At 35.3% G+C, this 23994-nt stretch overlaps 1 protein-coding gene across 2 annotated transcripts in view; it reads right to left on the reverse strand.

Annotated features, from left to right (window-relative positions):
• The window catches only part of usp13 (ubiquitin specific peptidase 13), a 29489-nt gene extending 5706 nt beyond the window's left edge, over positions 1-23783 (reverse strand). Inside the window, exons 1-18 of one of the 2 annotated variants that reach the window (XM_084128199.1) lie at positions 23016-23783; positions 21387-21512; positions 19484-19544; positions 17485-17606; positions 16122-16264; positions 14792-14976; positions 14527-14621; positions 14003-14193; positions 13201-13272; positions 12878-12971; positions 12029-12151; positions 9783-9936; positions 9372-9546; positions 8439-8527; positions 7812-7934; positions 7280-7306; positions 6935-7078; positions 1114-1280 (exon numbers count right to left, since the gene is read on the reverse strand). In XM_084128199.1, coding sequence (XP_083984325.1) covers positions 1114-1280; positions 6935-7078; positions 7280-7306; positions 7812-7934; positions 8439-8527; positions 9372-9546; positions 9783-9936; positions 12029-12151; positions 12878-12971; positions 13201-13272; positions 14003-14193; positions 14527-14621; positions 14792-14976; positions 16122-16264; positions 17485-17606; positions 19484-19544; positions 21387-21512; positions 23016-23126 — 2202 coding nt within the window. In that variant the 5' untranslated portion in view covers positions 23127-23783. Of the gene's footprint in view, positions 1-1113; positions 1281-6934; positions 7079-7279; positions 7307-7811; positions 7935-8438; positions 8528-9371; positions 9547-9782; positions 9937-12028; positions 12155-12877; positions 12972-13200; positions 13273-14002; positions 14194-14526; positions 14622-14791; positions 14977-16121; positions 16265-17484; positions 17607-19483; positions 19545-21386; positions 21513-23015 lie in introns of both variants that reach the window. The other variant, XM_084128198.1, reaches the window with a different exon arrangement.
• Positions 23784-23994: the final 211 nt, after the last annotated feature.

The following is a 23994-nucleotide window of genomic DNA, read 5'->3' on the forward strand; positions in this document are numbered from 1 at the left end:
CTGGACAAAAAACATGGCAAGCTTTAATTTCACAAGAAAACACTGAATATCAAAATTATATCCTTAGGCAAAGAGCCATTTTTAAATTGCTCAGACCAGACGAAAGTCCTTGATTTAACTGAGGTCATTCTAGCGTGGTCAAAAGACTCATTAAGGCATAGGCACTAATCTGAAATAGTGCCGTGATTCACTGCAAATGCCAGCACTGAAAGTAAATGTGGCCTGGCGCCCTCATCTTTTCCTGGACAAATGTGAACGACGTAGGTTGAAGATGTCCACTTGTTACCGAGCTATTATTGGCTGCTTGAGAAGCTATTTTTAAACACACATACAAGCACAGACATGAAAAACACCACCACATTGTCTAAAACACAAAGACAAAGGTAATTATTCAAGAAGAAGCAGATCCTGCTGTGAAGGAATAATGTTTAAACATTATATAACAAGAAAAATCAGAAAAAAAACTTACTGACCCAAAACTTCTGAATTATCCTGTATATAAACTCATTTAGTTACCAAGCTAATTTTTACTAAATAGCAGCATGATCTCTGAAGAAAGTCAATACAAATCACATTTCCTTAAAACAATTTAAAAAAAGTATGAACTTTCAAACATACAGTACATGAGAAGATTGTGAAGGTTAGCCAAGTAGTTCAACAGAAGAGATGTCTACTCCAATCTCACATGCTTATTCGAAGAGCGACGAGTGACAAAACGGATTCTGACATGCCAAAACATGTTGCGTCTGTGTAACTTGACAGAGTATGATCATTATATTCCTGTCAAAGAATCAAGTCTGAAAAATTGCAGCTAGTAACAGTTCAAATCAGTAACATCCTTCATACAGTGGCCCCAAAAAGTATTTTGGAAACGTAAATGTATGAACTTCTATCAAAACTACCTCGACCCATTTCTGAAATTACTTTTAACCAGCTGTTCTCAAAATAATTTTTGTTATATGAATGTGTAAAGTTCACACAGGTGTTCTAGCAGAGTTACCACAGGTGTACTTTATCATAAGGCAATGACATACATATATTTAAGTGTGGCTTAGGTGTCCAAATTCTTTTTCGGGGCCACTGCTCATGAAGCAAATGAGACAGGACACTCACTGTGGCTTTGAGAGCCTTGATTGTGTGATGTCTGGGGAAGCCCATGGAGGTGAGGATGGAGATGCTCTCTTCTGGAGGCTGGTTGTCCAGCGCACTGGTAGTAGGGAGGCTGGGGCTGAGCAGGTCTGGTTCCATGTAAGCGGGAATTGCCAGAGGCTCAGCAAAATCTACAGTAAGTAAGTTTCACAAGAGATATAAGAGTCTTGGTAACACTTTGTTTTACAGTGTCCTTGTTACACGTTACATGTACTTACTATAGTAATAACAGTAAATTATATGAAACTAACCCTAAACCAAACCCTAACTCTGACCCTATAGTAAGTGCATGTTGTTAATTAATATTACTCAGGAATTAAATATATAATTACACTGTGACAAGGACACCTTACAATGAAGTGTAAACCAAGTATTATATCACACATTATACTACATTTAAAATATCAGAACACATACAACACAGAAAGTAGATGTAACACCAAGTACATTATGTAGTTCTATACATCCAAAGTATCTCAAGAAGAACTTCAGATTCAATCTAGAGTGCGGATTTATTCACCAAATGTGCAGAGAGGATGAAAATATCACAGTCGCTGCCCTGTTGAGATTACACAGATAAACCGGAAATTCAAATGAACACGAGCCATGTAATCCATTCCCTGTAGTCTGCAACTAATCCTTTAATGTTCAAGATCAAATGCTGTGCTCAGACACACACAAACAAACTGTATGACAGCACCATGTTTGACCTCTAACATCTACAAACTGACCTGCCTCAGTCCTACAAACATTCTAATTAAGTATTAAAGGTACTACTGTGTGCCATGCCTAACAATGGACTTTAGCCAAATATAATCCATTTCCTTAATGCTTTTATAAAAACTGCTGTCTGCTGAACATAATTAAAAAAAGAGGAAATTATGGATTAAATAAGGATGCAAATTTAACATAAATATAATTTCCTATCACATATTAATTAAATATTTACTATTAATTAAATATGAATTATACAAGTTTAGTTAAAACTAAGTTATTGTACTATGCAGATCTCTAAACAAATGGGAAATGCAAGTTTTCTATTTTATAATCATATTTTTGCCTTGACTAATTATTATTATTTGCAATGTTTCTTGAGAAAAATGTTTCATATTAGAATGATTTGAAGATGACTGCTAAAAATTCAGTTTTGCCATCACAGATATAAATTACATTTGAAAATAAAACACATTTCTTTTAAATTGGAATAATTCTTCACAATATTACAGCTTTACTGTATATATGCTATAAATAAACAGTAAAACTGTGATATTGGGAGAACTTATTAATTTTAAATTACTCAAAAAGCTTTAAATAACTTCAAAAGCTTGTTTTTTAAATGTTTTTGACTATAAACAGTCACACACTATACATATTATACACACTTTTTGAATTAGTCAAGGCAAACAAGTGATATAATAAAAGGTATGAATTGGTATGTCTGTATTATAATTATAGAAAGACTGTATGAATTGTCTGTATAATAATTATAGAAAGACTAAAATTATCAACTTCAAGCAGATCCAAATAATTTGACTTTTTAATATAAAAAATTAAGTTAGGATTTCTGTTTTCTTTAGACTAGCCTTATATCACCTCCACAGTACTGAATAATTTATGTAAGACTAAAAAAATCTATGTATGAAGCTGTGTATAACTCGCACTATATTAATAACCCCTGTCAGTGGTGACTATATAGAAACAGGCCCAGCTGTAGCGGTGGAGTAGAAGTACGCCACACAAGTCCAGGAGATGTGAAGCTAATGGGGTTTGGACCACTAGAGACTCCACTGGTGTGTATGTCTGAGTCTGTTTGTGATCTCAGGTGGCTGCTTAACTCGGGCAGGAAAGTGAGGAGAACAGAATTCCCAGTTTGCAGGTGACGCTGAAGTGTGAGGACTCTGTTTACTAGCCAGAAGCGCCATGATAAACAAGGGTTCCTAGCAAGAGACTTGAAATACAACCTTGTGTAAACTTCTTGTGTAAATCTACTTCAAATAAAGCAATTTAGATATAAATTGTATTTGGATTAATTCATTTGGCATGAACATTTCCCCATCAATAAAAGTACTCTTTACTTTTTACTCTCTTTACTCTTTACGTCACATGTATTTATCTTAGAGCCCAGCTAAGTGGCATGCTCTAAACATGAAATTTTCCCCTGTGGCTGGAACCCAGATAATGAGCTTCACAAAGCGCACCAGACTTCTGCATCTTATTTATCTTTAATGCAGCATAGACGGCAATTAACATTTTTCCTTTAGGGAAACTGTATGTATATTATCACAGGTCTGTTCTGAAAAAAAAAAAATGCAAATAAAATGCAATGAACTATATATTCATTTCAAACACCCCCAAATCCAGAAAAGTTGGGACATTTTGTAAAATGTGATAAAATCAATAATCTGTGATTTGTTAATTCTCTTTAACCTTTATTTAACTGACAAAAGTATAAAAAAGCCAATGTTTTCACTGGCCAAATTAATTGTATTTTGTAAATATAAACAAATTTAGATTTTGATAGCTGCTATACACTCCAAAAAAGTTGAGACAGAGGCAAAATAAAAGTGAAAAGACTACAGAAAATCGCAGTTAAACTGTTTGAAACAGTCCACAATTAGCAGGTGAACTGGTAATAGGTGAGATTATCGTGAGTATAAAAGGAGCATCCACCAAAGACTCATTCAAGACTCAAGACTGGGTCATTCATGGCTCACCACTTTGTGCCAAATTTCATGAGTGAATTGCAAAAAAAAAAAAATTAAATCACATTTCTCAATACAAGATTGCAACAAAAAAAATAGGTCTTTAACCAAATGCTATACATAATATTGTGAAAAGATTCAGGGAATCCAGAGAAATCTCAGTCCGTGTAGGGCAAGGCAGGAGACCTCTGTTGAATGTGCGTGACCTTCGAGCCCTCAGATGGCATTGCATGAGAAACCATCATGCTGCTGTGTTAAATATAGCCACATCATGGACTACTTTGGGGAGTACTTTGGAAAACTGTTGTCACTTAAAGTCTGCCGCTGCATCAAGAAATGCAGCTTGAATCTCTGTTACGCAGGGAGAAAGCTATACATCTGTTCAATACAGAAATGGCGCTGAGTTCTCTGGGCCCGAGCTTATCTCAGATGATCCAAAACACTGTGAAAATGTGTGCTGTGGTCGGATGAGTCCACGTTTCAGCTAATTTTGGGGGAAAACGGACATTGAGTTTTGAGTCCCAAAGATGAAAAGGACCATCCAGACTTTCATCAGCAACAGGTGCAAAAGCAAACATCTGTCATGGTATGGGGATGCATCAGTACAAATCAAGATCAAGACATCTTTCCTGGGAAGCAAGACAATGCCAGGCCTCATTCTGCACGTGCTAAATCAGAGTGGTTTCTAGACTCTACACCATAAAGTGGATGTGCTTGACTGCCTGCAGTCCAGATCTCCAGATCTGTCTCTTGTTGAAAATGTATGGCCCATCGTGTAAAGGAGAATAAGACAACTATCACGAAGTTTGGGCTAAAATTCCACTTTTAAAACAATCAAAAATTAGTATTCTCAATTCCCAAACATTTAAAAAGTATAATTAAAAGTAAACATGCCTCTGCCCCAACTTTTTTGGAGTGTGTTGCTGCCATCAAACCATCAAAATCTAAAATGTGTTTAAAGGAACACTATGTAGCTTTTCAACCTTCATAATATATTTCCAAGACACTTGTGATGGTACATCGACTTACAATAGGTTGAATGACACGTCTGCCATAGCCTGACGGGGTCTGTATCGCTTTTACTGGCACTACGTAACTTCGGGGTTCGGGTAGTAACCCGAGCACAAAAAGAACTACAAAATTCGACTGCTTTACGGCATACGTCACTTCCCCCACCACTTCCTCAAATTTGGATGTGAGCGTTTATATACTGTCTATGGACGTGAGAGGCCAACCAGCGTTTGTTTTCGGCTTTCGTGCGTATGTTTTTGTCATGGGGGGTGTTTACACCTGGCCACTTCATGCGTTTTCTCAGATTGGATAGCTATCCGATCGTGAAAAGACCAGGTGTAAATGCCCTCCGAAACGCATTCAAGACGGATTTGAATCCGACCGCTCAAACCACTTCAGGAGGAGGTCTGAGACGCATTCCAGACGAAACTGGACAAGTGTGCATCTGGTTGTTGAAACCACATATGTAAATTGTACTCCTCCCAAAAATGTTAAAAAAATAAATTAAAAAATGTGTGAGAGCGTGTTATAGTCTATATGTTATTGCCAGATATGACGACGCTACTGGAACACGCATTACCGCAGCTGAGCATCGATTCATCAAGCCAACATGCAAACTATCGCAAATCAAAGTGAAAGTAAGTCGCAGTCGCTTATCACACAATCATCATCATTAAAAGTAAAGAAACAAAATTATCTTACCAGGGCTGTTACTGCTCTCTCTTATTGCTGTCTTTGATTTTGAAATTTTAGCTGATGATCAATAAAATGCAGCTCATATCTGTTGCTTTCGGTGGCGTGCACTCCATTAAATCTGCATATAGCGCGAGAATTGAAGATCGGATTTAAATCCGTTTCGCAAAAACACATTTATGTGACCAGGTGTAAATGGAATCATTTTGATAAATCAGAAATCCGATCTGAGAAAACGCATGAAGTGGCCAGTAAATAAATCTCGTATTTGTAAACTTGTTTGCATTCTATGTTGTATGTTGTTGCGCTTGCTTGTAGTATGTCATTTTTTTACATGCTGTTCATTCATCCATTGCTGATAATTAGACCAGTCCAATAATTTCCACATATGTCTAGCTAGCTTTAGATTATCAGAGCTGTTAACAGACTTGCTAACAAACACTCGTTTCTCTTTTTTGCGTTATGTTTTATTGCCTAGCTTGCCTCACGAACTAGTTTGCCAGCTGAACTCAGGTGTTGTGAGGTGTATTTATCACGTAGTCCTGAGGGATATCAGACGACGCTGTTGACGTTGATTTTTGCGATTATCATGAGAACAGTTTTCAATATCTCACATAAATATCAAGACATAAATAAGTCTAGCGTAGAGGTTGGGGGGGTGGAGGGGTATTTACGACAGTGCAAGTATTCCACAGCGACTCTAGGGGTCGCTGTTTGACAAAAACACAATTTCTCCACAGTGTGCCTTTAAATAAGTTGGTCAGTGAAAACTTTGAAAATATTTTCTTTATACTTTTGTCAGTTAAATAAAAGTTAAAGAGAATTAACAAATCACAGATTCTTGATTTTATTGTATTTTCCCAACTTTTCAGGATTTGGGGTTAGACATACCATATTGTTCCGAATATAAGACAATAATGTTTTTTTTCTTTGAAATACATCTGAAAAAAATGGGGTGATTTATATGCAAATATGAATATGTTCCTTTCGGTGTAGCAGTCTTCTGCTCAATTAGACTTTTTCTCACACTTCAGTTCCAACAAAATGTCTACAACCTTTTAGTCAATGAAGCTAAAATGGCAGACACATGAGTGTTTTTCCCTTGATTACTAGACTATGTGACCAGAGCCATAGAACAAATAAGATCTCATACTTTTAAAACTGTCTCAGCTGCAAGTTTTAGGCCATAACGAATGTACATAATTTATTATTTGTATGGAACATTTTGTTGTTTTACATATTATTTATGTAATATTTAAAATATATATTATTATTATTATTATTATTTTAAGTAATGCTTTTATATGGAATTAGCAGAGGACACAAAGGATATGCCTTTGTTCAAAATGTGTCGGTTCAGACAAGATACGAGGTCCTACCTGGCTCTTCCATGTGCGCTATTATCCAGTTAAAGGCCATCTCTGCCCCCATATTCCCAGTGTAGTACACTGCTTTCCGACAGGCTTCCAGAGGGAAACCCATCTCTGCCAGTTGCATCACGGATGATTCGTCTATATCTGGAGCTGAGGAACAGGTAAAGAAAATAGTTGCTTCAAATCAACATTCCACAACTAACAATAGATATACAAATTATATTTAAGGTCAATTAAAGTTTATTAAAACTTTTAATATTGTTCATCGAATAAGTAATTTCGTAGTGCATGTGTACAATTATAAATGTATGGAATACATTTTTGCACTTTTACAATCGAAGTGGTACTTACATTCCAAAGAGTTGTTTGTTGAAATGTCTGAATGCAAAAACAAGATTTAGTTAGTACAGAGCAAAAGGGAATAATATGCACACAAACATAGACCATGACAGAAGTATCTTATGCTTACCAAGGCTGCATTTATTTAATCAAAGTACAGTAAAAAAATAATATTTGCAAAATATTTCAATGTAATTTATTCCTGTGATGGGAAAGCTGAATTTTCAGCATCATTACTCCAGTCTTCAGTGTCACATGATCCTTCAGAAATCATTCTAATATGCTGATTTGATGCTCAAGAAACATATTATCAGTGCTAAAAACAGTTGTGCTGCTTATTTTTTTGATACATTTTTTCAGGATTCTTTGATTAACAGAAAACATTTATTTGAAATACAACCTTTTTGTAACAATGTAAAAGTCTTTACTGTCACTTTTGATCCATTTAAAGCACCCTTGCTGAATAAATTAATTTCTTTCTGAAAATAATAAAAGTATATATCTTACTGACCCCAACATTTTGAATGGAAGTAAAGGTTCTCACCTCTGGTGTCTTCAGGAATGACAATGGGAGGTGTAAGGTCAGGCAGTTCCTCTTCTCCTGCCTGTAGCCCTGTAGCCCGGAGGCGATTCAAGTCCAGGAAATCAGGTACATCTACGGAAATATCTGTAGTAGAAAAAAAAAAAAAGATCTTTTAAGGAAATCATATATATATGAAACAAAGATATGTACTGTATGTTGATAAACCCATTATTCCTTTCCAAAAACCTTGCCAACATTTTGCTCCACCACAGAACCTCAAACTTTCTCTGATCATAATTTCTCATGTAGAAAAACAGTGTTACAGTACCCTCTACTGGACAAGGGAAAAGCCTCTGCTAAGCAAACATAACACCTTGCAAACTGATAGTCTTTTGATGCAAGCAATCATGATGCATTGCTCAACATGCACAACATGTGATGGTCTGAATTGCACAAGAGAGCATGTGATAGGCAGACACAGATGACAAACAAAAACATGACATTAATAAATCGGCTTTGACAGGAGCTGGATGGATTAAAAAAGAAATGATCCAACATTTTGTACATGCTTTGGCCAGCAACGTGTTCCTTTACAACAATGTGAAATCAAAATACAAAATCAAATCAAGACCACTTAAATTTACACACCTAACTTTTTGGGCACCCAATCAACACCAAATGTGAACTTCTTTATCTGTACAACCATGTACTCGGGGAAAGATGAGAAACGAGAAGTCCTGAGGAAAGAGAAAGATACAGTCTTACAGAGCATAACTTTCACTAAGGTTAACTAACATTTCTACACTGCATATTCCACAAAATGTATACTATATACATATATATATATATATATATATAATACATACATACATACATACATATATATATATATACACATATATATGAAGAGTTCAGATGCAAAAGCCTCTAAGTGCCATCTGAAATTTTCTTCTAGAAATGATCATATTAAGCTCGTATATTTAAGTTCAGTAATTTCACTTAAATGGCAATGAAAATTACCTATTAGTTGTCATTTAAGTGATTTTACTGAACTTAAATATACGAGCTTGATAAAAATGATCATTCTAGAAGAAAATTTCAGATGGCACTTAGAGGCTTTTGCATCTGAACTCTTCATATATATATACATATATATACATATATATATATATATATATATATATATATATATATACATATATACACATATATATATATATATATATATATATATATATATATATATATATATATATATATATATATATATATATATACATATATATATATATATATATATATATATATATATATATATATATATATATATATATATATATACATATACATATACATATATATATATATATATATATATATATATATATAACTGTATAATTAAGAAAATATATACCGTGTGTGTGTGTGTGATTACATATAACATATAATTAAGAAAATAATAATGTATATTATAATTAAATAACGCATACAGTATAAAATTGTTGTCGATATATATTCTTCTAAATTGTGCAGAATGTTTTGCAAGTCATTCGAAGGTCTTAAAACCTGAGGCCTGCTTACTTCACTCCAGCTGACTTGGCTTGCAGCGCAGAGCTCCAGAAGTCTGGAACATTCTCAGGCTCAGTGAAGGCTTGCAGACAGGCAGTGAAGGGGATTCGGGCTCTCACCGGCTCTGGAGGGGGCCGCATGTTCTCCTCAGCTTCCATCCGCTTACTCTCATATGTTATTAGCTCTTCTGTACAAACGACAAAACCATATGCAAATAAAACACAAATATGTCTACCTGCATATTGAATTCATTTTATTCAAGACAAAAACTATAATTTATTATAAATTAATCACATAACTATATTAGGTTTTATTCGTTTTTTAGAGTCAGATCAGGTAGAAATAGCTCTTTAAAGTAATAACTGAACATTTAAACTGTGTAGTGCAGGAGCAATGTTCAAAGAATCAGTTGTAGAAGGTTACCTCTGTTGCTGGCAGCCTCCAGGGGTGCAGGAAGCTGCATAAGGTAGTCCACTCGCTGTGTGTACCGCACCTTCTGTGTCTGACAGCACTGCACTCGCTCCTCAACTATGAAGCGAAACACATCGCTGGGGTTCTCTGAGCCTGAATTGTTCCTCTGAAAATGGCAAAACATAATACAGCCTATAGAAAGATTTTGTTGTGCTCATGGAAACACAGGTTTGAATCTGGCCTGTTCCCATTCGCCTTTTCTCCTTAACTTTCCTGTCTACTTTTCAGGTTCATTAAAGGCAAAATAAATTTTGGTCACACTTCATATTAGGTGGTCTAAGTACTATGTACTTAAATGTTATGTGCAACTTTTGCTGCAATTGAGGTGGGATACTTGTAAGGTTAGGGACAGGTTTGGCGGTGTGTGTGTAGGTTTAAGGGTTGGTTAAGGGGTAAGGGAAGGGTCAGCAGTGTAATTATAGATTAAGGCTAATTACTTAAATTAATTACAGCTGTCATTACAATCAGGTATAAGTACAATGTAAAAACATGAATGTACACAATATGTGTATTGTATCAAATTATTCAGTCAAATGTTAGTACATAGTAGTTAGAGAGACTTATTATAAAATGGGACTAAAAATTCTGTTGCAGCACTGAGAACTTTTAAAGATGGACAGGAATATCGGTGTCATTACCAAGCAAAATAATGACTTAAAAACACAATAATGATCATATGGTTTATAGTTCTTGAAACCAAATGGTAAACAAATCAACTTTCTATTTAAATTCAGGCATCTTTAGGGACAGTACAGAGTTAGTCCATAATTAAGATCAACGAGGTCATCCTTCAGAGGTTTCGCTATTCTGAGGCCATACAGAAATATACGAGCCCTCCTCTATCAAGTCTGGGATACCAGAGACCAGTGAGCAGAGAACAAACCTGCTGAGGAGGTAGAAATGCACTGTAAGGTCCCCTCACTGTTCACAGGCCTTATGCTATTTCATACAAGGCACAGCTGAGGGCAGCTACAAATAAACCAGTTGACATTTCTGAGCACTAAACATTTCAAGGAACTATAGCTCTGTCTTGGTTTTATGAGTTTGACCCTCTTGGTGTATGAGCACTGTCAGGACCAAAGCAAATGTCAGCAAAGATTAGGCCTTGATTAGTTGTAACAATAAGCATATTAGGATGATTTCTGAAGGATCATGTGATACTGAAGACTGGAGTAAATGAATGATGCTGAAAATTCAGCTTTACCATCACAGGAATAAATGACATTTTAAAATATATTCAAATAGAATGTCTTTAAAAAGTAATAATATTCCACATAATAACTGTATTTTTAAAAAATGCAGCCTTTGTGAACATGACTTCTTTCAAAAACATCATTCTGCATCATTCTGGTCATAAACAAACTGCTATCAGTGTGAATGATCCTTAATAACTTGCTAACCCTCCGAATTAACTTTCCATTTCAGTTGATGTCAACAAGCACTTATATTTTCCAACCCCTCCCCTCCCACCACCTGTCATATAGAAGCCATTTTGCATGATCCATTCAAATAATAAGTTTGTTACGTTGTATAATGTAAAATTATTTGTGAACTGTTTCTTGTTGACCTACATAGTATATCTCACATTGTAAAAGTCTAACAGCGGGGCTCCTGTTGTTGTTTGTTTTTTAAGTCACAGAAAAGTGTCAGAGAAGGCAATGGCTTTCATTCTGGACATAGACCAAGTGGGGAGGGTAACAGGAAGCATTATCTGTGTAACTGATAGGGGTATCTAATTTTAACTCAGTTGAGAAAGTCACTTCAAGTGTGTGTCTGCCAGCAGAGGGGTAGAGAGTACAGTCCAATGTGTCTCCTGAAACCAGAGCCTCCTGACAAGACTCAACGTCTACAAACACGTCTGGGGAAATTTTGGCCAATCCCTAGAAACCCTTGATTCTCTCAAATCATTTTTTACATAAATGATTTAAAGATATATTTCACCTAAAACCTTTCTTGCATGGAACACAAAATGATTAGTCTAGAAAACTGTTTAATCTGCTCTTTTTCCATAAAATTAAAGTAATTCATCAACATCTTTGAGCTAAAGAAAGTCAAATAGGTTTAGAGTGACATGAGGTTGATTATATAGAATTTTCATTTTTGGGTGAACTATCCTTTTAAGACACAACGTCATTATAATCAAGGTAATATTACGTTTCCACAAAAGAAGCACATAAGATAGAAAAACAGTTTCGTACCTCCACCAGGTTAATTAAATGCAGGAAGAATTCGTGAGCGTCTTGTTGCCGGTTTGAGGAAAACTCTGGATGTCCTTTACTGACCAGCGCTTTGAACATCTTAGGTGAAATCCCTCTTTGCAGCTGCTACAGAGGAAAACAACATGACACATCTAGGCTCAGGGTCACCAAATGCACTTTAAAATGCCATCAGAAATCCTATTAAGAAAGCTGGTTTACAGGGAGACATTCTTAAACACTTTTAAAAGGCCACACTTTTACTTTAGGGAAATAGCATGCAGCATTTTTGTTTGTTTCATATAGCATATTTTATTCATAGAACGAGAAAGGAGGTATATTATTATGGAAGCACATTTACAATTTGGTAGAAATTCAGATGACTACAATTTAGTCATTTAGAAAAAGACAAAAACACACAAAAAAGGAGGCCAACCAAAACAATAATTTAGCTAAAGAATATTGATAACTGTTTGGATAAAATAGTTCATATCTGATATTGTGGCTTCTCAAAAAAAAAAAAAATTAAACAAGCTGTACAAGCATACCCAAGGTACATTCACAATGTCTGCTCTATTATTGGTAGATGCCGCATTGTGTTTCTACTCATTTGCATAAAATTAAACTCTGCTCAGTTTGTTGTATGTTTTTTTTTTTTTTTTTTTTTTGCCACCTGAAACTGCCAATGAATGACCTCGGGTCACTGCAAATAATTGTTAGTATGAATGTACCTTAAGGTTGTCTGATTCTCAAATAGGTAGCTGTGTAAGGAGGCAGGCAAAGGACTGCAACTGGCACAGTTATGCAAACCTAATCAAGCCGAATATCATCAAGACAGACCAAGTCAAATACCTTGTATTCTTCTTTCATCACCTGTTCAATTAGTTCTGATTTAATTGGAGGTTTTGAGTACTGGCCTGAGAGAAGTCCATGACCAAGTTTTGCCCTTGAAAAATAAGAAAACAAACATTCCAATTTAAATACCTATATTCCAATAGTCTAAATGACACACACTTCAGGAAAGATGTCAAACAATGCACCTGCAGCCAGCAGTAAAGATATGTATAAATTGCATTGCATTATTTTATACAAGAATTAGAAGTAATTTGAATTTCAGAAATAAAAAACAAGATAAATGTTACATGATATTAACATTCAATGACAAAAACACCTACATCTGTGTGTTGAAATCCTGGCTTGGATCAAGGGGCGAGTAGTCAAATATTCTCTGTAGGTTCCCAACATACCTACAATATACAAAATCATTTCTCACTGTTACAAATTAACTGGGTAAAGAACCTGGCTAGATGAATCTGGCATTGAATCATAATCATCATATAAAAGAAAAAACAGCAAACAAACTTAAAGACGGCACAGATTACTAACAGATTTACTAACAGCTTGCTCCAGCGCACACCCTCTTTTGGCGTTAAAAAAGGACACGCAGAGAAAAATTTGTACTGAAAAGGCCTGGACTGGACAGGACGGACTGACCATACTTAATATGCATTTGTAGGAGTTTCCCTTTCAGACGCAAAATTTATGGGAGGAGAGTATTTAAATGAATCACGCAAGGTGATTTTCTAAGGTTTGCGCTGGTCAATTTACTCTTATTTGTGCCATTATTAACTGCCCAAAAAGCATGTCTTAAACCAAACGCTAATTTGCGCTGCTCATGGTAAATTGAGTCGGTCATTATGGAAATGATCCGGCTGCGTCTGTGTTCTTTAATTTGCGTCGTCAGTAGATCATGCGCAGAACTTTCCACTCTCATTTATTGGAATTGTGCTCTCACGCTAATTTGCTACCTGTGATTTACCTGTTTAGTAAATCTGGCCCTTAGAGTCTAAATACAAGTTTCCTCAGAAATGGCACATCTTAGTGTGATAGCATTCAAACAGACCCGATGACAATGGGAGGAGAATGTAGACGAGTATGTAGAATGCATTGGACCACTGAAGTCTTTAGAGTACTCACGCTCTCTGGAACTCTGGAATACTGAAAAGCACTTGCATAGTGGTGCTCAGGTAGCAGCTGTTGCCCAGGTTTTTGATGCCCGTATATCCTGAGCCATAGACGGGCTTTAGCTTTATACCAGCCTCCTGAATCACTTCCCAGTCACTCACACGCAGCTGCACGTGGTTGTCTGTATGATGACCATTCTCTGTCTGAGAGGGATAGACAGACATTTGAGGAGGTTGGAAGAAGGCAGTGCTGCTTGTCTTTGCTTAAGTAATTAACTTTTGTTTAGAACAGGGGTTTTCAACCTATTTGATGCCACAGACCCACAAATATGACGATTCCTTTCCTACAATATAAAGGAAGCTATATATTTTCATGTATAAAGACGCATTAATACCATGAAAAATTTTAAATATTAAAAATATTTGTAAAATATTATCAGTATTAGATATTTATAATAAATTAATGACTGACTACATGATAAAATATAGAGAAATGTATGAATAAAGTGTGAAAAAAAAAAAAAAAAAAAACCATACCCTTTGCATTTGCAGCATATCTATTCCGAAGTGTAACAAATGTTCTGATATGTGAGGATCAACCACTGCTTCTTCTTCGTCGAAGGAATAAACATCTGCAAAAATAGAGAATGGAATCTGTAAACCCTTCTATGAACAAAAAATATTATCTGTTTTTTTGTCCAAATTAAGTTTGAGCTTGCAATTTTTGTGTGTTATACATGCAGACCAACATATTTCCTGGAAGACCGTGTGAGACACATGAAAAACCTGTCATAACACTTGCCTGCTCCATCTGGGGTGATTGTGTTGAGTTTAACTGCCAGGGGGAAGTTGGTTTCTTTGTAGTGCTCAAGGGCATGTCCGTTCCCTCCGCTCCCATCAAAGAACCATTTCCCACAGAAGACAGAGCCATCCGTCAGGTTTAGCCACAGGTTCTCTCTCATTTCACACTTGGCGCACTTCCAGCCGCTAATAGGACATGAAGCATATTGAAGACACAAACAGGAGAGGAACTCCTCATATTTCAGTCCAGGTGAATCAGGTGCCCTCAAAGTGATGAGGCTATGTTACTCTATAATCCACTGACTATTTGTAATCTATTTGTGTAGACCAAGACAGTTTCTGATTATGAAACCATTTCCAACACATCAGTTTATCGGCTAGACCAATCAATTGCCAATATTTGGCCATTTTGAGATTATCTTCCACATGGTTAAAGTGTTAGTTCCCCTTCAGTGTTGTTATTGTTAACTAAAACTTATTCTAATACTAAAATTAAAACTAATACTTATACTAATACTATTCAAAAAAGAAATAGAAATCTGAAATATAATAAAATATAAATGTTAGATGAAAGATTAAAAAAAAAAAAAAAAAACTTCCAAGGGAATTCTTATTTTCTTTTACTAAAATTACTAAATAAAAATAAATTCAAGCTAATTAAAAAAAATGTAACCTAAAAATGACAAAAACACATATCAAAATTACTAAAACTTAAACTGAAATTAAAATATAAAATTTAAATTAATATAGAAAAAGCTATTTCAAAATATTAATAAATACTATAATAGTACATAAATAATACTAAAATAACGCTGGTTCCTTTTGCATCTGTTCTAAAATCTAAAAACAACCTTGGGAATGGTAAATGCACATTTAAACGTTTGTTTTAAAGTTTTTAGACAAATATGGTAAACAAGTGTTAATTTAATAAATTTGGATAATTTACTATAATTAAACTGTACTACTTTCAAATACCACATTATAGTGGCCATAAGACACCGTCTTATCCAGATATCTGCATCGGTATCGGCCACTGAAAACCCTTCCCCAGGGAATTATGACAGTATTAATACTGGCATTTCTGTCATTGGAACCAATCCTAAAGTATCCTAATGGAAATTTTCTTACAACATAAAACAAAAACTATATTTTTCAGAACACACTGTTACTAATAGTTATCCTAAACATATAAACATCAATAGCTTGTTTTGATATTATTGATATTATTGGCAGGGGAAAGCAGACATATCAGATTCAAGGGTGACCTTAAGTAAGCATCAGCAGACTCTAGAGTGCTAGTCCTTATGACTCTGGGCTTCCATGTGACCAACCTGGGAGGAATTCGAACCCCATTCTCCTGCTGTCTGAGACTTCGGGCATGTTTAGATACTTGGATCTCCTCTTCCCATGAATCTGACTCCTGCTTTTTGTATGGAGATTGTGCATTGAGGATGGCGTCACAGGCTATTGTAACCTGAAAGTTAAAGGGGCATGTGAACATTATATTATAGCTGTCCCATTGCTTAATATGATATTGCATTGAATGACTGCTTAAGAAACCACAGCCAGCTGGAAAGTGGTGCAGAGCAGACTATGACTAAATAGATTTAAAAATATTTAAAACCAAATCTGAATCCTGGTCAGATAGGACAAATAATGCAACTATTTTCTAGGTAATAAATATAAGGGAAGCAGAGGTAAGTACGCACACCATGCAATTACAAGTGTCTACAAGTACAAAGATGTGTGTTCACTTTTGTGCTACTTCATGTATTGTATGAACAACTAAAGTGTGCAACATAACACCATGAACCTTCTCGCATCATGTGTACTGATAGAATATTACATCAACCAGTTAATCCTCAAATATTTGAGATTGGTCAAATTTGGGGATGTTACGATGTTTTAATGTTTTTTTGAAATACGTTTCAAATGCTCACAAAGGCTAATTTTATTAGAAAAAATTAAAAATAAAACTGTGATTTAATACTGAACATTGTGAACTGTTTTCTATTTTAATATATTTTAGCATGTATTTATTCCTGCATGGCAAAACTGAATGTTCTGTATTCCTTCATTCTAATATGCTGATTTGGTGCTCAAGAAACATTTCTAATTATTAATAATGTTGAAAACAGTTGTGCTGCTTTATATTTTTGTGGAAACTGTGATTCTTTGATGAATAAAAAACTTTTATCTGAAAACATTTCATCTTTACTGTATTCTTTAAAGAAAAATACAAATCACACTAACCCCAAACTTTTGAACGGTGTATACCCTAGAAAAACCCATATTGCTCTTAATAATTTCAAAAATATCAATAAGAACACAACACGCTGTATATTCAGGCATGAATGGCTGATGATTCTACTTTACCACAAAGAATTCGGATCTAATCAGAAATAAACTTATTTTAAAATTTAAATTAAACAGATTTTAGTGTACAAAAAAATAATCCGTAATAGGTGAGAGTGGATAACTAAAACTAATATTACTGCAACACGTGTTGCCAACACCACATGACATCACTGCACACAATGAGAAGGATGAACAGTGAGTATAAGTATAAGGTCATCTGTAGACATAATAAAATGTAATGATGTGATGTTTGACAAGCAAGCACTGAAACTGAAACTGCAGATCAGGCCTTTGGCATGCAGGGCATACAGGGCGCATGAGCACACACTCACTAACCAGTGCGGGCAACTCCTCAATATTTGGTAAAGGGATCTCAAAGTGGTCTGGAAATATGACAAGCTTGGCTTCATCTTCGTACTCATAATCATCTCCATTAAAATCACGGTTAAGCTCTAAATCTTCAGGAAAAGAAGCAGAAAGAGTTATTTTTAATCGAGCTGCACTTTCCCAAAACACTGTCCCAAAAAAATTAATTAATAAACACATGATGAAACTCCACACAATGTACACACTCAAAATGGCTTTCTTTTCATGTTTATCTTGTCCTTTTCTTAAAAAAGAGTGTTTCAGTCTTTTGATTAAACATTTTATTTAGTTCCCTTGATTGAACCCCTAACATTAAGATTTGAGATTAAAATGTATATGAATTTAGAAAGTCTATATTTTAGAGGCTGCAACTCTCATTATGTCTTTTTGAGGTTTTTAACAACCTTTTAAAATAGATTTTTGTAGTTTGCTTAAAGGGGTCCTATTATGCCCTTTTACAAAGTCTTGATTTTGTTTTTGGGGTGTACTAGAATATGTTTTCAAGCTTGATTGTTCAAAAAACGCATTATTTTTCACATATTTTACACTATTACAGCTCCGCACCGAACTAGGTCCTGTTTCGATAAAACCCTCCTTCCGAAATATGAAATGTGCTGTGATTGGTTAGCTGGCCCAGTGTGCTGTGATTGGCAGTGCTTAGCGCGTGATCAGGAAATGTCCCACCCCTCCATAACTGCGAGTTCTTCTCTAGCGTAGATACTGAGGATGGCGTCAATTTCAAACCATTTCAAGCCCAATTCAGACCCTGACAATGTTAAAGATGATCGTGCAGAACGAATTTTATGCACTGACTTTTATCGGTAACAAAACTATGGTTAATTTTTCATAAGGAACACATAACCATCTTACAAAAGCGAGAGCTTACAAAAGCGAGAGACAGAAAACAAGCTGTTCTCCATAAAATGTGCAGCGCACTTAGTTTGTCCGCCTTAAGAAGGCCACACAAAGGGGTTTTGGAACCGGGGTGGAAAAAAAAACCTCTCTTCGACAGCAACACTCTTCATCTTCTATAGTGCAGCTCAATCAGGACTCTGCCCCCTTTTTTGCGTATTCCGTGGGCGGGATTATTTAAATGAGTAACATTGTAACTTTATAAGATCTGGGAAAATCGAGTTGTAGTCAAAACGAGCAGTTCGTTGTAGTTCTTGAAAAGTGGATTCTGTTCAATAAAATATCTTTGGACTTTGAGCTTTGTAACCTTGCAGCTCTTTTTTTATGCTCAAACAGCAACATTACACAATAGCTAAAGTTGAAAAAGTGGAAAAGCATAACAGGACCACAAATTTTCTTACTATTCTCTCAATTATAAATGAGGTCATACAAACTGCAAGTTTGGTCATTAAAAAAGAATAATAAAGTTATTTAATTAATTTGAGTATGAATGTCACACTTATAGTTGTGTCTGCATTAGATCTGACAGACTAAAGAAAACACCTGATCGCATCAGTTTGCGCTCCAAGCCACGGGTGACAGGTTAGACACTATCCTTAATAGAACAGTCAGAGTGGCCTAAATGACATGTTTGGCAAAGCATTGTGGGTTTACAAAATGACTGGCATCCTGTCTGACATATCGTCTTCAAACAGGCGTTTATATTAACGCGATGTATGAGAATAAGAGGCCGCAGGTCCGCCACCTGCTACGTCACACCTCCAATGGCAGAAGTGTGTCAGCCTGGGGGATTGATAGGGCACAGCAGCTGACAGGCATAGCCGGCCACTGAAAACCAACCCTCCATAGCAGAAGATTAGGCCAGGGCAAGCATGTGGCACTTTAGATTTAGAATGGTTACTAACTGCACATACAAATAAATAAGATAAATTTAGCCCCAGCCAGTAATGACTGGGGTTGCTAAACATAAAAATAAGGCTTATTCAGGCTCTCTCATTTGAGATTGAAGTTTGAGTCTGGGACTTTTTTTTTTTTTTTTACTTCAAAACAGACTTACCTAAAAATACTTTTCCATTCCTTCTTCTTGGTATGGCACCCCCTGCAGCACCTGTGGCTTTCTGTAATTAACATCAAGAAACAACATGGGTAATGAAGTGTAACGTTAACAAATCTTACAGAATCATGTTGCAAATTTGATCAAATCTGGATAAAGAGCTTTATAGATGAGAATGATCGTTCTGTACAAAGCACATAATGGTAAAATCAATTGATTGTGGAGTAAAGTGGACTACTGAATGGTTAATGTTGACACACTTCTCATGTAATCCTAAGTAAAAACAGCAAACACAAGAGCTACTGTACAAGAACGGGGGCCAGCAGTTTCTGGACAGATACAGACATGAAAATGACAGCATTTAACCAGAACATCCAAATTCACTTAGAACTAACAAAAAAAACAATAAATAACTAAGATCCTATTCTAAATGAGCAACAGATCATTCATCATTAGGTCAATGTATAGGAGCAGGCTGGGAATCAACAGAACTGCTAAGATATGGAAAGACTGCCATGGGTAACATTCAAAACATGAGACAATACCTCAGTATCTGATTATTTAAAATCTATCATTCCATCAATTAGTACATATCTAGTGACAAAATATATAGATATATATAGATATGGTGTAATAAATAATGCAGCACAGTTAATTTATCTTCTGTTTATGTAACATGTTGTTAATTTATCTATCATGCTGTAAATATACTGTAATTACTGTAAATACCCAGGTATTCCTTTAATGTTTCTTTTTCTTCCTGACATTTCCCAAGAGGGGTGGCACAGTAGGCATGCTGGGCTAGTAGTATGCTGGGCTCATCAATTATAAACCAACATGTCAAAACCATTTAATTTATGAATACACTGTAAAAAAGTAAAATAAATAAATATTTCAAAAGGAAAACTTCATTTCAAGTTTGGTGCCTTACATTTTTAAGTATATGTCATTTCAACTTAGATTATATTAACCGACTTTAAAAAAAAAACAAGTTGAATCTCCTACTCTCGTACCTAACCCTAACCCTAACTTGTAAAAATTATTTTGATGAATTAATGTAAAACATAAGTTGGCATGACTTACTGATCATCTCATTTTTTACAGTATAGCAGATTCCTAAAACTCTCTATGAAGAGAAACATCACACCTAAAACCTTTACATTCTTCTCTGCTCTCAAGACCTGTCGGGTAAACACCTCAAAACTCTGCTTTCTAAATCCAACAGTCATCAATCTCTGCTAAACTGAATTTTTCCACCTTTTGAAAGTAGTGTGGTATGACAGAAAACTAGAGGATGTTCACATAACATAAGAGGAAAAAATCTAAAGATATGACTTAATCACAACTAATTTGATTATGGATTAACTGCATCTGCGCACTGTGGACGGAAAACATCCGCAAGTCACGTCAGTTTATAGCTGTGAATAACGCATTGTATGGACAAAACCCATCTGGTAAACAGCAGAGGTTGCAGAGTGTTATGGGAAATTCTAAAATATTTATATTTAGACATTAAATGTAAGTTTAAAATAAAATAAGTAATTGTTTTTTTTACAAGAGCAGTAACAAAGGACAAAGGGACTATGAATGTATTAGTGTTTAGATGAGTGAATGTGTGTTCCCCCTACCTCGTACTAGTTTTGCACGATATACCTGGACTAGGAAGGTATGAGATTCCTCATTTTACTACTACTTTAAGGCCCGGTTTCACAGACACAGTTTAGACTAAACCAGGATTAGGCGGCCTTAGTTCAATTAGGGCATTTAAGTAGCTTTTATAAACATGCCTTAGCAAAATAAACAGGTTCCTTTAGAGTGTAGAATGAAATATAAAACAACACTTTTACAAATGTGCAAAGAATTCAATCCAACAATAAGCTTGAAAAAAAGTTGTCGCTGCTCTTACCTGTTTCACATGCCGTTTTAAGTGCATGTACACACTCTGTCCAGTTTTACGGTAATGTCTCTCCACGTGTTCTCTTCCAAATCCCAGGAATGTGTTCAAACACACATATAGACCTCCTTCCGATTCCTAAAAGAAATGATAAAGCTAGTTTTAAGCTAAGATAAAGTGTATAATGTACAACTCCATATTTCTACTTAGATTTACCAGACAACTGTGAATAAAACTGCTATTCGAGATTAAGGCAGACCACTCAAAGACATAAGCATCATCAACATAGGAACATATAAATGAAAAGAAGACACACTTCAACATAGCAGGGCATAATCTAAAATAACTGCATCCTATTTACAATCTACGGCTTCATTAAATATTCATGCCAAATATCTGGGATGTAGCCTATTATTAGAAATACAAAATATGGACATAAAAGTAAAATTATAAATAAACATTTAATTGCTGAATGCTCACAATAGTGCCTTTTACCTAAAGATTTCAATTTCAACACTATAACAACAAAGCTCCAATAAGTATTATGTTGTTGGATATGGTAATAAAATGTTCGTCAGGCATATATTGCAATAACATTTTGGCCACTTTTGGTGGGACCTATGGTTATTAAGATTCACATAATTATATAATTACATAATGCTTGTTTATGTTATTTATTAAAGTTATTTTCAGAAGTGTTTTTGTTTCTTCTAAATGTAAAAAAATCTGAATTATTCTTTTAAAGACTTTCAGCGATAAAGAATAAACAAACAAGACTGTTCTGAGTTTAATCTGAATCAAAACACTGTTACTGGGCTGGCGTGTGTCGGTTAGGGTGTTGAGGGCCCACCAGACTGAAAAACCTGTCACTAGCTCCTGGTGACACACGAGCTTGAACAGATAGTGTGTAAAAATAACCTGTCTTTTAGTCTGACATGATGAACTCCAAACAGCTGAGTCACCTTTAAAACTTTTACAGCTGGGAGCTAGTTGTGCACTTTATCCACATTTATAGAAAAGTTCCCATAACTGATCGCAAAAACATATAGTATTATACATGATTTGTGGACAGAGCTTGTAGAGACATAACAACCCACGTTGACCTGAATTATTTTTATAGGTCATGGCTGCTTACTGCTTATTAGTATAGATTTAGGAAATCCCAATTTTCACATATTTGATGCTATGTAACAGTTGTTTGTCTCTTGATATCAAGGAGATATCACAATAAACAGTCTGGCATCAACAAGTAACACACTATGTCCAACGAGGATGGGAAAATGCCAAGTGCATAAGAACGTGGGAATGGAAATAATTAGCCTATTTCTTTGACACGCCTTTAAAAACAGTGGACAGAAATTCTCTCTAGTACAAACCAGCGTTCAAACAGTGTTTGCTATCGTTATACATCTGAATCTCGTAAAACGCCAACTGAAAGAGGGGAACTTGGCCACGCTGTAAGATGTAAACACCCGTGTGTTGTTTATTTCTGCAGGCTGTCACATAAGTTGAGCAGGAGAATGGTCGCCGAGGATCCCCAATCTCTCTTACGCGCTATTCGCAGCTTTTAGTTTCCACGTGTCTGTGGGACGCCAGTTGTTGTTTAACGTTCATGCATGAAGTATTTGACATAATACTCACAGGAGAGTCGTAGGAAAAAGCGCATTCGCTCTTGAAAACCCTGTCTCCTGTCCTCGGTACTCTAATGGTGGGCATGTACGGGACCAGTAGCTCTCCCAGATCTGTAGCCATCTTCACATTCCTGCTGCTCGCACCACTATGAGCCTCGCTGGAGCAGCGTGTCAGGCTGTAGATGAGATGGGGCTATTTTTAAACCATACAGACCCGACATTCCTCATGGACCGAGCCGGGATGTGACGACGAAAACATTGGGACATACAAAGAGGGATGGAGGGTGGTGTATAGGGGAGGGAAACAATGGGTGTCCACTTGGAGAAAGACTCAATATTTGACATTATTCACCCTGACGCAAAAGGTGACGTTTTCAAATCGACGCTCAATGAGTTTTAATGTGTTTACACGGTAATAGCAATGGCAGCGTCATTTACTCTGCATGTGTGCTTCAATACTGAATGCCTATGTACAAACACTTAACGTTATTTATTTATTTTTATTTTTTTCTGAAATATAGGTATTAATAGTTTCTTATTACTTTATTTTTAGTTTTTTATTAATTTAATGTTCGTTTTGTTATGGATTTTATTATTAATATTATTATTGTATTATTTTCTTTTATTATTGTGGTAAGTGGTACATATATGAAGTATTTGGTGTTTATTGTAATACTTTGAGCTTTGTTTAAAAGGTGCTATACAAATACAGTTTATTATTTATTATTAATTTTGTGCCAGAAAGCTATTTGCTAGTTGATTACCTATTTATGCAAAGTTAATAACTAAAATTATTCTAACGATTGAAACTGGTGTTTTGTTTTGTTTTTTACTTAAATATTAAAAGGCTGAAGAAATTAGACTGATCTAGTTTGGCTGTTTTATTTTTCTGCCCTGCTCAAATGAGTAACTTATGGAATGAAATTTAATTGTATTCACACAGTTCTGAAACCATTTTATAATCTGATGTAGTGCATATTACTATTATG

Source organism: Abramis brama, assembly GCF_963993115.1.
Source record: "Abramis brama genome assembly, chromosome: 11".
In the NCBI taxonomy this organism is placed as follows: Eukaryota; Metazoa; Chordata; class Actinopteri; order Cypriniformes; family Leuciscidae; genus Abramis; species Abramis brama.